This window comes from Perissodus microlepis, chromosome 4 (genome assembly GCF_051167445.1).
Source record: "Perissodus microlepis isolate ML-2025 ecotype Zambia chromosome 4, ASM5116744v1, whole genome shotgun sequence".
NCBI classification, from domain to species: Eukaryota; Metazoa; Chordata; class Actinopteri; order Cichliformes; family Cichlidae; genus Perissodus; species Perissodus microlepis.
In genome coordinates, this window is record NC_140464.1 from 26,375,091 (window position 1) to 26,392,410 (window position 17,320).

The 17,320-nt window shown below is 39.3% G+C and overlaps 1 protein-coding gene across 2 annotated transcripts; it reads right to left on the reverse strand.

Annotated features, from left to right (window-relative positions):
- Positions 1-62: 62 nt before the first annotated feature.
- LOC146389119 (uncharacterized) lies at positions 63-15,280 on the reverse strand. Of its 2 annotated transcripts, XM_084926808.1 has the most exons (4): positions 15,161-15,280; positions 8,670-8,694; positions 5,996-6,076; positions 63-5,374 (listed from the first exon to the last, which is right to left on the reverse strand). In XM_084926808.1, exons 3-4 carry the CDS (start codon positions 6,039-6,041, stop codon positions 4,512-4,514), a joined length of 909 nt encoding a protein of 302 aa, XP_084782934.1. In that variant the 5' UTR covers positions 6,042-6,076; positions 8,670-8,694; positions 15,161-15,280; the 3' UTR covers positions 63-4,511. The 2 variants fall into 2 exon arrangements, with proteins under 2 accessions (XP_084782934.1, XP_084782933.1); XM_084926807.1 differs by lacking the exons at positions 8,670-8,694; positions 15,161-15,280 and having other exon boundaries at positions 5,996-8,659.
- Between the last annotated feature and the right edge of the window lie 2,040 nt (positions 15,281-17,320).

The following is a 17,320-nucleotide window of genomic DNA, read 5'->3' on the forward strand; positions in this document are numbered from 1 at the left end:
CCCCCCCCCCAATGTATGTAATCTAACAGAATGCTTCATGTGATTTTTACAGAATTTCCCTGTTATTTTGAAATACATGAATTAACATCAAAAAAGTCATTTTTTTAACAGAAACATTTTTCTTCTTACATTTTTTTTCCAACAAACTAAAAATACTGTAGATAACTTATGATTAGTTCACAGATATGCAGTTTTTATTTAGTTGCTAAAGTCTACTTTAATGCTGTAAATACAAGAATTAGATTAAAGCAGTGCTTTCCCCAAATGTCATTATGTAGTGAATGTAGCTTGGCTATAGCAACAGCATTTTTCTTTTTTTTTTTGTTTAACACATTTTTATATGAAGGCTGCTATAACATGAACCAGCGCTAGCAAGATGTGGCTGATAGATGGATGTGGCTGATAGATGGATGTGGCTGATAGATGGATGTGGCTGATAGATGGATGTGGCTGATAGATGGATGTGGCTGATGGATGGATGTGGCTGATAGATGGAGGATGATAGTAAAAGTTTGAACTAATATTTGATCAAAGCTACCCAAACTATAACCCAACAGAATTATTCAAGCTGGGGAGTTGATTAAAGAACCCGACACATCGCCAACTCATCTCAAACTTTTTGATCTCCATTTCTTTGTGCTCATTTTCCAGTTGCATCTTTTCTTTGAATATTTCAACATTTCCTCCAGTTTTCCAGATTTTTCTTGCAATCATCCTCTATTTCAATGATCATGTGTGCATCTTTTAACTTTGTTTCCAGTTCTGATACTTCCAGATGGATCTTTTTCTCCATTATTTGGTGTTCGAACTCCAGCTGTTTATTTTTTTTCCTCCAGCTGTGCATACTGACTTTTTATGTTCTCCGGCTCTTAAGGCTGCATACATTTCTCCTGGAGCTGATGTTTTTTCTGCAGAAGTTTATCCTTCTCCTCCAGATCTTTGTATTTCTGCTCCAGTTCTTATCTCCTCCAGATGTTTCTTACTCTGAAATTCCTTCTGCTCCTTGAGTACTTCAGCTTGGATGTGTGCATCGTTAACTTTAGTCACATCTGCCTTCTGTTGCTTCAATACTTTCGTTTTCGTACTCCAGCTCTTTGTTTTTTTTTTCCTCAGGTCGCTTGCATTTGCCCTCCATTTCTTTAATAAAATCAGAAAAGGTGTCTACGTGAATGAAATTTCTTCTTTCATTCAGGAACCCATTAAGGTGACCCCATATTATTTACGATCTGTCCCGGTGGTTGTTACTCCATGGCTGAACACATGAAGGAATTTCCCCCATTCCAGTATAAATTGCTGGTAAAGCTAAGCTAAGCTAACACAGCCGTTTTTGGTTCTCTGAGTTGAAGCGCATGCATCAGATTAGGGGGCCTCATAAATTGAATCTTTGTAATGTCAGACTTGGAGTCCCAGTTTTTCCTGACTGAGCTGTTTACAGGTTTTTTTTTTTTTTTTAAGATAACCATTTATTTACAGACCACTTCTACTAGATTACTTGATGTTAAAGAAAATGTAAAATTCTTATGATTCTCCAGCAAGTTCTGTATTGGCCTTTTCCCTCTGATTTCCCAGCGCATTATGGGACAGGAATGAGGACTTTCTATCAGCAGTGTCATATTTATCTCAATTTGAGTTCATGCATGATACAGTTTTTGGTTTCTTGTTGTTGAACAAGCAGGGATATCAAGGTCCACAGGGGATATGAAGGTTGGCATTCAACATTGAAATACAGTCAGACCCACTGACCCTACAGTCTGTGGCTAACAGTTAATGATTCCCTGTCTTACTGATGTGTAGTGAAGTTCTTCTTTGGCAGCAGAGTACTTCATATTATCTGTGGGTCAGACCATTGGGTATGGTCACATCACCATCTTCTGGTGGTGTTGTGTTGATGTTTGCGTCCTATACTGACTGAACATCTGCCAGTTTTGGAGGGTGCAGTTTATGCTGGTGTTTCATTGTCGTACAAAGAAAGGATGGGTCCTTGCATGAAATTTATGCACTCTTTCACATGTGCTTACAGGCTGTAGGTTGGTTGATTATGTAGACATTTGCAAAAGAGTTTTTATCACCATTCAAACTGTCATTCATTAAAAAACAGGGCTACCAGGTTATTGACATCTAAGCATACCAATGACTATGGATTCATACAAATTTATGTGTTGTTTTTTTTCAATTCACCCTCATATCAATATGTAGCAACAGGCTCCAAATGCAAATGTATTATCATAAACACACTCTTTGCAGATTTCTACTGTTCTTCAACTGTTCATCAGTTCCTTCCAACCTCGTCTGTATTTGAACGAGATCTGATTCATGAGACTGAAACATTCATCTGATTCATCACGATAGTTTATGAGTGTACAAGTAGGTCTTTTTTGTATGTGTGTGATTTTTGCACCAGGTTCCTAATGGTTTGATGATGGCATTGTAAAGCAAACTCATCATTTCATGATTCGTCATTTGACCACAATGCTGCAGGCAAAATACTGTTACTCTGATAACCTTATTAAAATAAAGGTTTAATGCGGGTTTTTTTTAATGTGATCTTTAATTAACAGCATATTTTTAAAATGTCCATCCATTAATTTCATGTGGTAAGAAACATATTACATGTGACAGCAGCTTGTTTTAAGTATAATAATAATATCAAAATCAAGGTTAACCATTTTAAAATTGATTTTTCCAAGTTAAATCCAGCAATGTAATTAGTGCACACTTTTTTTTTACAGTAAACTTCTGTGAAATATTTCATATTTGAATGTGAAGTTATTTATAAAGAATCATATTAAACTTACTATGATCATAAATTAACATTATATTACAATGGGGAATTATATTTTATTATTTATTTTAAATAAAGATAAATCCAATCATTTCATATGTGGGCTTACCTTCTTTAAATGTGAAGATCTGTTGTTTATTCAAGATTTTGATGTAAAGTTACATTTAACAGCTTATGTAACATAATAGTCTCAAATTAACTGGATATTTTCATAATGATAAACCCATTTGCTAGTTTATAAACTGGATTTTGACATTTTTTGAACATATAAATCAAAGTATGCTGCCATATTTTATCCTGTTAAATATGCATCAAATGTACGAGATTTTTACATTAAATTACACAATAATCAAACTAATTAAAGCATTTTTCTGCAACTTTACACCTGGTTAATTGTACTACAGCAGTGGTCAGTATTTTGTGTTGGTGTAATTACTGTTTTTACACACGTATCCACCATAAATAAAGGAAATTTTAGAAATACAAAGATGTCAAGTGAATTTAAATTCACAATTTAAAGTCGTGATTTTAAAAGCCACAAAACTGTGCTGGAAAATCTCCATTTTAAAAAAATGCATTTTGGTGTATGATACAGAAGCAAATATGGGAGGTCTGCATGTTTACTGCTTTAGTGTGAAATTGTGAGTACATCTCAAATCTAATTGTAAAACTCAATCACTACACCAACTGGAATCTGTCATATTACAACATATCCTGTTTAACATCCACTGCTATAAATCAGTGTTATAGCTAAATTCAGTGAGAAAAAAAATCACACAAAGGTCAGAAAAAGACAGTGATTTCCAGATTTTCTACAGTGAATTGCCAATGTGGTTTTAAAGTGTTTCAAACAATTCTAGAAGTATTTTTTAATGTATATATCAGTTCTAAAATAGTGAAGGCATAGTTCAAGACGGTGGGCGGTGTACTATTTACTTTCTTTCCCCAAGAATTAGATGAGACGATCAGTGCCTCTGAAAAATATTAAACAAATTCTATAAACCAATTTTCTTAACTTGGCATGAACGTGAAACCAACAAGCCCAACTGCCAGGAAGTCTAAAAAAAAATCTGCCAGCCAGAACTTCTAATTAACACCTAATCAGTGTTTGCCTAATCAGTACAGAAACTAAGAGATAAAAATGTCTTGTTGCCATGTCAGCGAGGTTATCTATAGTAACTGCACAGACATTAGAAAAGTGTAATGTTTCTCATGTAACTCTGAGCAAGAATGAGATAATTTCTCAAAATGTTAATGTTTGGATTTTTACACAGAAATGGTGAATCTGAATCCGTCTTAAGAAACTCAACGTGTAAAGGTGATGCATCAAAACACAGAAACACTCAAAATCTCAGCCCTCAGTTGCAGAGTATTTTTCATACCAGAAACAGTGAGGGACGCCATAAGCATTAAGATGTGCATGCTAAAGGATGGCGTAATTTTTCCCCCCATTTCTACAGGAACCATGGCTAAACATTTAGTGTGGAATTTTTCTCTTGGATAAGCTTGCTTGCTTGAAGTTCTTATTTCTGTCCAGTAGGGGGTGGAAGTGGACTTTAGTTCTCAGCTTTGTAGAAGCTGCACAAATATGTAAATGCCCCTTTTATTATCAAGGGGAGGTGAAATGGTGGGTGATGGTTTAGTATGCTATTAAACCCACTCATATAAAGCAACATATAAAGGAAGCAGTGTATACATGGTATACAGGGAGTCTTTCTTCAACCATTTCTTACATGACAGAGCAACACCGGCAGCTCCTGTGCTTAGAACTGCCTTTTCCCTCTGTTATGCCTGGTGGAGATGTATTATGTGACTCTTTATCACCTTCCTCTGCCTGCACATTGATTCCAGCTCCGTTTCCACCCGAGGGAATATCCTGAACTGCTTCATCTTTGGACTCTTTCCCGGTGCCTTGCTCTGCTACCTGGTCTAATGGTGAATAAAGTGGAGGAGGCATTTCAGGTCCTAAGACATGCTCTTCTCCATCCTCCGTGATTATCACTCGTTCCACAGTGATCATGCCTTCCTGCTCCTCTTGGCTCTGACTCTGGTCTGTTGTAGCATCAGCGTATCCCAAGAACACAAGTGTGACAGGACTTTCCTCCAACATCTGATTCTCCACAATATCTACTTTTTCCAAAGTATCTCTCACTGCCATCGTGTTTTTATCATCTGTGTTTCCCACACTTACAACACACTTCTCACTGCTCAGCTCAGCTTCTAAATCATCGCTTCTAGAGCCGCCGAATGGCCTGTAGTCTTCCTTTGATGTGCTGGGATGGGTATAAAGCGACAGGCCTTTTTTCTCTGAGCCTCTGCTAGCTACTGTCTCTGTCTTGGTTGGTGTGACTGTGACTTCATTCAGCAGCACTTTCATCCCGACCCCATCAATGACACTCAAGATCTGCCCGAGCTCTTTAGACGACGGTTGATCTGCTGACCCACTGATAGTGTGGATGCTCCTCCTGCCGTCGTCAAAGACAGTGGTAGCCTTTGGAGCACCAGCTGGTGTGGACACAGGAGCCACTGACCTAACAATGGTGGCACCTGTCTTGGGGTCCCGCTCTACCTGCACCTCCAACATTCCCAGGACTGCAGTCACAAAAGACAAAGTAAAATGCTTACAGTGACGCAAATCAAAAGGCCCAGTTATGATTAAATATTCATATTGATCTAATTTCAAGTCATTCACAGACCATGTGAGACCTTTATTTTTCCTAACAAAACTGCTTTTAAATGTTTCATAGGCCTGGGTGTTAACAAAAAGTGAGAAAGTACTAAGGTCAATGCCAGGTCAGGAGCAGAGCTTTTGTGTTACTAATGTGAGCCGGCACAACAGAAATTATAGGGGCACAATGAGCAAAATGTAGCACGCTTATTCTCTACACACAGCCCTCCAGTGGGCATTAAAAATTAACCAACAGAAATAACAAGAAGGCTAAATATAACATTGTTCCCAGGCCTTTCACTGCAGTCCCTTCATTAAGTCGTGTCCTGGGGGCTGAACTTGGACGGAGCAACATTAAATAAAGAGGTCATCATTTCCGAGGGAAGGACGAAGAGGCAAATACAAATAACTGAGGATAGCCTCTTGCCAAAATTTAGGTTTATCAACTTGTACAGTTGGCATTTTCACTGGTAAACATTTTTGTCATGCACACTTCATTAGCATTCACAAAATTCCATCATCGATAGTCCATTCCTGTGTCTCACCTGATCGGCCATCTTGCCCACCTTCATTCAACATCCTTTGCGCCATTAGTACAGAAAAGGGACCCACAGGCAGTTTGTTCCCTGAGAAAGAAAACGTAGACATGGAAATAACTGTATTTTCAGTGCAGTGTACGCTCAGTGTTTTTACTTGTGTTTCTATTTGATGTTAATGAACACAAACCACCTACAATACTGAATTGACTGACAATGGCTACGTTCACACTGCAGGCGAAAGCGCATCAAATCCGATTTTTTTTGACCCTATGCGACCCATATCCGATCATGGTATGACAGTGTGAACGGCACAAATCCGATATTTTCAAATCTGATCTGGGTCACTTTCGTATGTGGTACTGAATCCGATACATATCCGATGTTTCAGAAAGCGACTGCTGTTTGAACGGTCAAGTCGCATTAAATCCGTCTTTTACGTCACTGACACAAGACAGATGCCAATTATCAGCGCCGGAGAAGCGCCCGATAAGACATCGCGAATGCTTCCTGGCCATCCGGTGAAACTGTTGGGAAGACAACGTTGGAGAAACGTTAACGTTTTATTTGTACTGCATAATATGCAGATTCCGACAAAAATCTGCAACTATCCTTTGAAGCACCACTCCTCTCTAAAACAGCAATAAGGATAATTATTAGGTTTTCTACATTATTATGTAAATAACAAAATAACTTAAAACAAAAATTGGGAAACGTGAAGTCCGAAGTCTTTATATTAAGGGCCATCAGTCAAACAATATTGTTTGCTCTGGGTCTAAACAGCGCGTTGTGTGTGACATCTTCTTTTGCGCATGCGGGCCGCTTTGAGCGTTCACACTAGAGCGCGTTTGCTGTCGCATTTTATTTGTAGTTTGAACGAGCAGACAAAAAAATCGGATTTGAGCATTAAGACCTGCAGTGTGAACGTAGCCAAAGTCTTCATTAAGGATGTCATTTGTGCACTATCTATATTAATAGGCACAGTTATTACCGAGACAAAGTGATATAATGAACATGTGCCCAACACTGCTAACAGTTTTCCATTTATCATTACACTGCTCACTCACAAGATTAGACGCGCATAAAAAGAGTGTGGAGGTTTCAGGATGACGTGCGCAGACGAGTTTTGACAGTTCACAAATTTGCTCTCACCACAACTGAAGGAGCGATAGCTAATGTGACCTAACAACACCCCTTTTCATAATATAATAATAATAATAAGAAGAAGAACAAGGAGAAGAAATACTTTATTTATTCCAATGGTTGGGATAAATAAAGTATTGTTACATGAAAAACAACTTAGCTCAACCATAGTATCTTGTAGTTCTTAAATGAGTTTACTAAGGGATGAGCTCAGTTAAATAGAGAATTGAGGTACTTTGACTGCGCCCTTCCCAAGGGGTCATCACAGCAGATGGATCTGCACAGATTTTCCTTCCTCCTACTCTGGAACAGAACTTCCCGTTCATCTAAGCCAGGGACGTCAAATTATTTTACACTGTGGGCCACTGGTTCAGCCCAGTGAAAGTCCGCTTTCAGTCAGTGTAAAGAACAACTACACATTTATTATTTTCGATTTTTTTTAAATAAAAAAGAACAACATTTCAACAATACAGCTCAGTTTCTGCACACGATAAAGATGGGCTTAAATTATAAGAAATAAATGTTTAAAATTATAGGAATATTTCTCTGCCCTGTAATTATAACCCCATAATCCACAGATAAATCATACATTTCTTCAGTAGATAGTGTAGATTTTAGATAGTGAAAAAACAGGAACTTTCTGTTATTTTATTGTTTTAGTGTACTTGCTTATTTATACCTATTTAGTGTCCTATGAATACCATAGAAGAGGAGTTTATCAGTGGGAAAAGCTGTAAAACTTAAGAAAAGCTGTCCAATGGGCCTGATTGGAGCCAAAGATTCTGGCCCCTGGCCCTTATGTTTGACACCACTGGTCTAGGTATACATTAGCTTGTAATACTCTAAGGGTATTGTGTCTCCTCCCAGTGATGGAGCAAGACCTCTGCATAGTGCTGAGTATAAATACAGGCTATATCTTATCTAGAAAATATACAAGAAACAAAAACAGAGATTAAAAAAAGCCTTTAAAATCGTTGATTTCTTTTCTCTTTTCTCTTTATAATTTATTTATTTCCCTGGAAACAACATGGGAGTAAATAACAGGAAGTTCCAATTTTATCCTTTAACATTATTAGGGTTGATTTTTTGTATGCGTCTGTCTGTTTATTTATATCTCAAACACTAACATCACTCACATATTTCACTTAGTGTCAGATGTTCACTGCTTCATATCAGGGCTGGATGTGCTTTTATAATGTATACACTCTTTTTACTTCTGTGTCCCTCCCAGCTCCTCAGAAACTTTGTTCACAATGTGGAGATTGGCCAAAAAGTGCTGTGATAATGGTCTTCTTGTAGCACACAGAGTCAGAAGGAATTTAAGTAATGTTGTTACGCTCAAAGTAGAGCTCTTTCTCAGCCACGGCTCCATTCTGTCACACAGACTTAGATTATTATTCTTCAGGCAAAGACTTTGTTATGGCAAATTATCATCTGCCAAGAAAGAATGGTTTCTAGGCAGGCATAGTGATGAAAAGTGACAAAATATGATAGCAGCTGATGGTAAGCTAATGGCGGCTACGTGCAGCTGACTTCTTACCTTGCACGTCCTTGTCAGTGCCAGCCTGTGGGTAAAGGGAAGAGACAATTTTAAGTACTCCCCATGGTCAGACACTCAAAAGCAGATACTGAGTCTGCAACTTTAAACTCATGCCCCTGCCCCTCGTTTTCCCGAGCCCTCCCCAGTTCGTACCCTGCCGTAAATATTTCACCACCATCATCAGAGAAGTGTTGAATCAAGTTTAGTTCCATCAAGTTAAAAGAAGCTGAGACTGTCTTGCCCAACAACCATTTCATGCCTGATACTGGCTGTCAGCATGAGACAGAGCTAAATGTGGGCTGGACCGCACAGTGGAACATTTGGCGGAGGCCAGAGGTCAATAAATACGACACATTTTTTGATAGAAGAAGAAAAAATATACATGCTAAAATGTATACATGATGCTAAGGCATTACATTAGTACAGCTTAGCTTTGAAAAACAAGCAGGATGTTGTCAGTATTTACCTAATTTCAGGTAACGTTCTTGTTGCTCCTGTAAATATATTTAATTACTAGCGAAAACCTATCCTATGGATATTTTATTGCTAGGCCTACAGCGCTTGTCCACTTTGCTCATGTATGAAAACTCAGACATGTATGTTAATGTTATCATGTTATTATTTTTATGTTCATTAAATCCCAAAGTGCCACTGCACTAAAAACTGTTTTATTTACAAAAAACAGCATATACATAATGTGAACAATATACACATACATGTAACGTACACGTATTGTGAACAGTGTACATGTATGTTTTGAGATCAGCTAATTAGGATATGAGTGTTCTAAAAATAATTCCCATAAGCTTTAACGATGTGTATTATCCTGGTACCCCAGGCAGTTTATATAATGTACTTCCTCCAGATTAATTAATGTGTCTAGGAGGAGTTAGGTAAGAGATATAGATATAGATGTACAGACAATTTAATATTTTGTATCAGGAAAAGAAAATTGTCAAATTAAAATTAGTGGTGTCAGCGTTAATCTCGTGGAGATTTGCCACGTTAATGTGGTTATGGCGTTAACGTCATTTTAACGAGATTAACGCTGACAGCACAAATTAAAATATGAAGTTACTGTTGTTGTTGTTGTATATATGTAAATGCTTACTCAACCTAGGGCACATCTTCCTATTATACCTGAGAGCAGCTCGGTCATCTGGCTGAAGCCGTGCAGTCACTAGAGTCTGTGTTTTTTTCTTAAGAGACCTCTTTTCTGGCAACCGCTGCCCCCTCTGTCTCATCCTCAGGCTTCTTTTGACTTTTAGTTTGTTCCCTGACACACATGCACACACGCACACATTGTCGTAGACATCATATGTGTCAACATAAAACGACACACATTAGAGCTCATAATATAAATGATTCAGAGCAGTGGACACTGTGTCTGTGTTTATGTCGTACGCTCTAGGCTTTAATCCATCACGTCAACTGTCACATGACTGCCTTCTATTTGAACTCATCGTGGCTAGCAGAGCAGTGGGTCTGTGACAGAATACTGTATGCTTCATGGCAAACATTCACATCTTTAGAAAACGATGAGTGTGAGCCAGTAAAATGTAGATTATGTTGACTCGTTAACCTTGACACAGTCAAATCAGTGATTCGATCAACTGCATCTGAATGAAACTGTTTAAATGTGGCTGTGTGTTCAGCAGCTTAGCACAGGACTGAGCTGAAAGCTGTAAATTGCATGAAGGACAGGAGGTGGAGTTGTTTCACTGAGCCGCTGGCCTCTTGTGAACTTCCTCTGAAGAAGGATGTCAAAAGAAGAGTCAAGGAAAGTTTAAACTCAGAAAATCAAGAAAACGAAGCAGAAGGACAGAGCTGGAGGAGAGGCGGCAAGGATGGGTCAGATAGGAGACTAGATTAATTGTTGGGCGATCATGGCTCAAGAGTTGGGAGTTCGCCTTGTAATCGGAAGGTTGCCGGTTCGAGCCCCGGCTTGGACAGTCTCGGTCGTTGTGTCCTTGGGCAAGACACTTCACCCGTTGCCTACTGGTGGTGGTCAGAGGGCCCGGTGGCGCCAGTGTCCGGCAGCCTCGCCTCTGTCAGTGCGCCCCATGGTGGCTGTGGCTACAATGTAGCTGCCATCACCAGTGTGTGAATGGGTGGATGACTGGATATGTAAAGTGCTTTGGGGTCCTTAGGGACTAGTAAAGCGCTATATAAATACAGGCCATTTACCATTTATCTGCAATAATCATGAACGGATTTTTCAGCAGATAAAATTTTTTAAATAATAATAATAATAATAATATATTTTAATTTTAATTAAAAGGCACCTTTGAGGACACCCAAGGACACTCTACAATAAAATAATAATAGAGATGACAAAATGAAGAACAATAGAAACAAAGTGCAAGATAAAATTAACAAACAGTGTTTTCACAGTGAATATGCAGATTTGAACAGATGGGGTTTGAGTTACATTTAAGCTGGAGGAGAGAACCAATGTTTCTTATATCTGGGGGTAGAGAGTTCCACAGTCTGGGAGCAGAGCAACTGAAAGCAAGAATGGATGTAGACTGGGTGGAAAGAGGAGGACGTAATCTGTTAATGCTGCATAGATGGAAATAGGCAGTGAGATTATTGATTATTTATAGGATAGTGAACTGTCTAGGTAGGATGACACCTAGGCTCTTAACCTGAAGTGAAGGGAAAACTGTGGAGTTATCAATAGTGAGTGAGAAAAGATTTGCCTTCAAAAGTTTGCGTTTAGTGCCAATAAGGATATTTCAGTTTTATCCTCATTGAGCTTAAGAAAATTAGAGCTGAACCAGGATTTTAATTCAGATAGGCAACTTCTTCCCTTCTGTAAGGGAAGAAGTTGGGAGGGAAAAATCAGGCCTGCAGGAGAGATATAACCGGGTGTCATCAGCAAAACAGTGAAAGTGAAGATCCAATTTGCAGAAAATGGTACCAAGAGGGAGGATGTAAATTATGAAGAGAAGAGGGCCTAAGACTGAATCTTGGGGTACACCAGAAGTGACTGAGAATAGACAAGAGCAAAATGATTTAAGTTGAATAAAGTGGGAGCGGTCATGGAGATATGATTGGCACCAAGCTAGGGGTGTGTCAGAGATGCCAAGAGAGGAAAGTCTGCTTAGACACAGCTTATATATAAGCAGCTCAAAATAATTAAAGGAGCACTATGAGAAAAATCAGAGGTCAGTGAATAAAAAAAGTCCTGGTCAAGCAGGTTTTCTATCAATTGGAAGGTCAGTAGTTTGATCCCTGGATATTCCAGTCTTCAGTTTTAACGTATCCTTAGAGAGAATACTGAACCTGCTTCATCTATTAGATATATTTGAAATAAACCCTTAAATATTAAAATAACACCTTTAAACCACTTAAATGTTTCGTCTAGATTAGAGTTGTCCTGATCAGTGATGGTAAAGTTGATTGTTGAGATTTGTAGCTCAGTTCCCCATTCACAAATTAAATTAATATCATTATATGATTCCCTTTAATCAACTGAATCTGCCTTGCTATGTTTTACATTTACATACAATCTCCACATATAGAGACAAAGTCCCCAGTCTGCAACCCACAGAACCTCTTATTGCTAGACACCACAGGGCAGCCCCAGATATCCCATGTCCATGGCCTAACAGGTCAGAGATGATTTGGTGAGCTGATGGGCACCTGCGCAATGTTAATGTGTGGCAGTCTGAACATAATGTGTAGCCTATATATGACCAAAACCATCTGCCAGTGTTAACAGACCAGAAGGGCCCATTCAAGGGATCAAGACAAACAGCCAGCTGCCTGGCAGTGGTCCTCTTACTCGTTCTGCAGTCCTGGCAGAAAGACTGAGGATTGTATTGCTGCCATTTTGGATCTTACTGAGTATGAGTCAGGCCAGCAGCCTGCTGTTGTCTGAGAGTGACAGAGAAAAGATGTTACAGCTCAGCACCACAGCCCAGAGACCCAGACATCTTGCTCAATGCGATCTGTCACTCATTGTCGGGAGTGACATCCTGAAACCTGACAATTGGATGTCTTAACAGTTTAGGCCAAAAACTAGCAGTGCTGTAAGTTACCTGCTTTGGTAGTAGAGCGTCTTTCGAAATACATGATCTTTTTTATTTACAATGAGTTTGATGTGAAACATCATTGAAAGACATAATGTTATTGGTCAAAAGTGGTTGCTTATATACACATTAAATGAGAATTTTCCAGTTTTTCCTTGTTTATCAGAACACAGTATCCATGATGGAGGAACACTAAAAATATACTGGAGAATATCATCATGTATTTCTTCCCAGAGAAGGGGAAAACAAATACTACTTCACATTTACTGCCACAAAGAAGAAAGGAGGTATTGTTGTATCTTTAGGCTCGACTGCAGTGCGGATGGTCTGCTCCTGCCGTTAGCAGTGCACATGCCTGAGGCTGCGGGTGTTTGGAGAACGCAGAAATGTGCTGCACAGTGTGTGGGAGGCTTTTGCAGCATGCATGATGCAGCACACGGCTACTGGCTGCATAGACAATTTAGGCTGTTATGTCTTGTTTACTTTCAAAAGCTTATATCCTTCCTTCAGGGAACAGTTTAGCAGTCAATGGTATGCATAGTGGCTTGCAGCAAACAGTGCCCATCCAATATCAAATAAAGGTCCTTTTCTGACGTCATCAATGCAGGAGGAGACGCTTGCATTTTCTCTCAGTTTTCAACACAAAAACAACCAGTTTTATGTAAATGCATTTTCTTCTGTGCACCACTTGGTTGTGGTGAGAGGTATCTGTAAGATTTCTGCCATTGAAACACAACATGTAACTGAAAACAGCTTGCACATGTGTGGATTGGAGCAAATCAGACATAATAAAGTCCAAGTGACCCAACCCAAAACATCTGACTACACGTCAGCTAGCAAATATCTCACTCTGGCAGCCACAAGATATGGCCTGATATAAGGGTGGGGCCTACCAGCGGTCAGTTTTTAACACAGCTAAAAAGAGAGCAACAACTCCAGATCCCTGCCTCAGTTTACACTGCAGTCACAGTTTAGCTGAAGGTCCAGTGAGACCGTCCTGTGTCTAAATGGCAAGTATGAGGCCACTGAAAGCTTTATGAAATCATAGGTGCAAATAATAAATAAAGAGAAATGAAGCGGCAAAAAGGAAACTGGGGAGAGCAAATTGGGCGTGTGTTGTGAAAGTCTCTTGAGTATGACATAATTTTCCATTTCAGCGTCCCATTTTCCATAAAGGAAAAAAGGCACAATTCACTGTCAAAAACACTACATTTTTTTCAGTGTAGCCGTTCTCTCAGGTGTTTACAGCGAAGCATAAACAGACTGGCTGTTATTTAGCACTTTTCTAATGTATTTGAGCACTCAAAGAAACTCAGGGTTTCTTTGAGTGCACTCAAAGGGTGTTTCTCACCCAAGGCTTTTTTGACATGTAGACTGTAGCAGCCTGGGATCAAACAACCAATCTTTCAATGAGCAGTGGATCTGCTCCACCTTCTGAGATACTAATGTCTCCTCTGTGGTTACCCAAACACTGTACACTGCTTCCATGAAACAAGGATTTAGGACTAGTTAGCTAGCCTGTTGGCATGTAAAGATAGTATGGTGAGGTAGTTCTTAAAAAGTAACAAATAAACAGCACTTAAAGACTAAATTCTGAATACCAGTAAGACTTTGGACCTAGCAGCTATTGCTGGTTACTAACAATAGCTAGTAGCTAGGTATTTTCAGGGTAATATGAACACAACAGGACAGAAAATGTATTTTGAAAATGCTAAAGGTGAAGTGTGAAGATCCTATAAAAAAAAACTGGATTCAGGCAGGCCTACAGATCACTCAGTGACTTCTTGGTAACCACCAATCTCGGTGGAAATTGTGTATTCCGCGACCAGCCGGAAAGTGTTTGTGGGCAGCTGCTAGAACAGTGCTGCACAAAAAAACTCCTTGTGTTAACTTTGGCCACTAGCATACTCCTGCAATCGCCAGTAGCTTGTGCTGACTTGTGTTCCGACTCATCTGCAAACATTTCAGACACTTCAGATATTATTTAAATTACACTTTTGGGTTGACTTTGAGACAATCAGCTATCAGCACAAGAAAGATGCAAACCTTTTTTTTTTACCCCAGTCTAACTCCTGAGTTTCTCCTCTTTTTACAGTATGGATACCTCTCCTGGTGACGCAAGGAGAACTCAGGTCAGTGACAGGAAAAAAGTTTGAAATAAAAGCATTTGAAGTTGTCACCAAAGGGAGGATAATAGTACATTTAAAACATGTTTAGTGGCCAAACTCTGGATGCCCATGTGTGGATACAGTAAGATAAAGAAAGCTTGTACAGTTTCACACTCCTTCACATTGTTCAGGATTCATACAAACTTTGACCACATACTTCTTCTAATTATTTTCTAACACTGAATGTTTTTGAAAGCATTGAACTGTCTGTACTGACTTCAGAAACATATTATCATGAGAGGATTTGCTTTCAAGTAAGTTTCTCATTTTTTAAGTCAGTACTTACCCCTCGTCCACCCTTTGTAAGTTACCTTCTAAGAGCCAAATTGCCTAAAAAAAAAAGCAGGTTACTGCAAGATGAAGCAGCAGAGATGGCTGTTTTTCCTCCTGCTTAAACCAGAGAGAACTGAGAACACGGTTCATATCGCTGTGGGTTACACCCGCTTCTAATAGAATTCTTTGGTAACACCCCTTTACTGCCGTGTTCCCTAAAGACAAGGACTTGTTCTGTGTAAAAGGAGTCTGCTGAGAAACACAGACAGTGAGAAGGAGTAGAGGGGGGATATTTTTAGGAGATGTGACCGACATATTAAAGCATCGGCAGAGTTCAGGGATACCGAAAGAAATACTTCAGTGACACAGCACATTGCATACATGCTGATGCTGTATGCGTACTGTTAATGTAAGCTATAAATATGCTGAGGTCTGATTCAGGCCTTCTCTACGCCCAGCGAAGTGGGTCACTCATGTTTGGGCTGATGGCACGTCTGAGTGCGGGCAGGCAGGCTCAACTCAGGCCCCTCGAGCCATTCATTTCACAGACCAATAGTTAGTGGCCAGAAAGTTAACTGTGGAATGGTTTCTGGACAGGCAGTGCATATCAAGTGAGACCATTCCACTGAAATGACAGGAGACAATGGCGGTGCAGTAAGATTATGTTGACGTGAGGTGAAAGTTCAAGATGGTAAAAGGCTGACCAAAGTGGACAGTAAAAGGGAAAAACTACCGAGTGAATGACTTTCAACTCAGTAGCTCGAAGCCTATGTTGGTGCTTTTCTTGGAAGTGTTTAAATGATTCTGCTGAAGGAAATATGCAGTAGCAGTTTTTTGGCTTCTGTCTGATGGATAAAGCTTACAGTATGAATTATGATACAGTATTTAATAAGAGTGCAGGATGTACCCAACTATTTCTTTTATTATTATATTAAGATTTGATTTTATGATTCTTGAATGACTTGGACCTTATTAAAGCTGCATGTACGGTACGCTGTGGAATTGCAGGCTGTCCCACATGAAAAATGACCGTTGTGAAAGAGAGATACAAAGCCGACTGCTGTAATGGTCTTACGACCAGTGATAGCCTGGAATAAAACTCTCACAGACTCCTGAGTGGCAGCGACACAGCTGGGATCTGAAACCCATTATTTTCAATGGCTTGAGCTGTGCACGAACAGTTTGCCAATATGTTGAAGAAGCATGGTGTGTGGGAAGCGGACTGTGCCATACATTTGTACGGCCAATAAAAACAAAGAATGGGCGCGAGCTGGTGCACATAGTACATGTAACATGCAAAAAATGCTAGTGCAACACATATCTTGTTCTAACATGTGTCTAAGGCGACCAGATCACAAGTGGACAAACTTTAACCACACATGTAAACAAGCATCAGTATACAGGGTGTATCAAAAAGAATAGTCCAGTTTTCAGCATGCTTTAATTCCACAGCTGTTCACCATTAACAATCGAAACACGTACTGTTAGAAACAGTGGATTTGTGATTTTTTACATGTTTCCAGAAGGTAGCATAACAACAGCAGTGGGTACAGTGGCTCCAGACATCCATCCACTGACTATCATATCTTGTTAACATTGTAAGTTTTGTTTGCAAAGCTTTATATTTAACAATGTATTTTAAAATAAACCTCAAGTTTCAATGTCTATTGCTTTAAAATATATAGCCTTTTGAAATCAGATGATTTTTTAATGGAAGCTGTGCACAGTTATTGGGTCACTCTAAATGTAAAGGGTGCTAAACACACTCTGCTGATTCAATGATGACACCTATTAGACCTCAGTGGAAGGAAAACAAACCGCAATCACAAACTTTGCATTCCATGTTAATGAGAAGGCAGATTCAAAGAATTATTGATTGCTAAAGAGCAGACTTGCTCTGAAAGAAACTAAGGGGAAGGGAAGTGATAAAGAGACTGTGCTGTACTACATAGATATTGATTAGCTCGCACCCCGACTCATAAATCAAACATTTAAGCCCTTGCTAGGACCAGGCTCAGCTAAGACAGGTGGAGTGGGAGCAGGTCCACATGCGTTGTGAAGCTGTATAAAAAATTGGTGCTTCTTGCTGTCAGGTTAGATCAAACCTTTGCACTGCAAAGGACCTTTGAAGTCAGTCTGCTTAAAAATCCTTGCAAACGTAACATAATTTACC

What these genes read in the sequence shown, in the direction of transcription:
- LOC146389119 (XM_084926807.1), bottom strand. Translation starts at nt 6,098, where the DNA reads ATGTCTACGTTTTCTTTCTCAGGGAACAAACTGCCTGTGGGTCCCTTT. An exon ending in TGGGCAAGATGGCCGATCAG is followed by an intron (nt 5,375 to 5,995) that starts GTGAGACACAGG and finishes TTGTGACTGCAG; the next exon opens with TCCTGGGAATGTTGGAGGTG.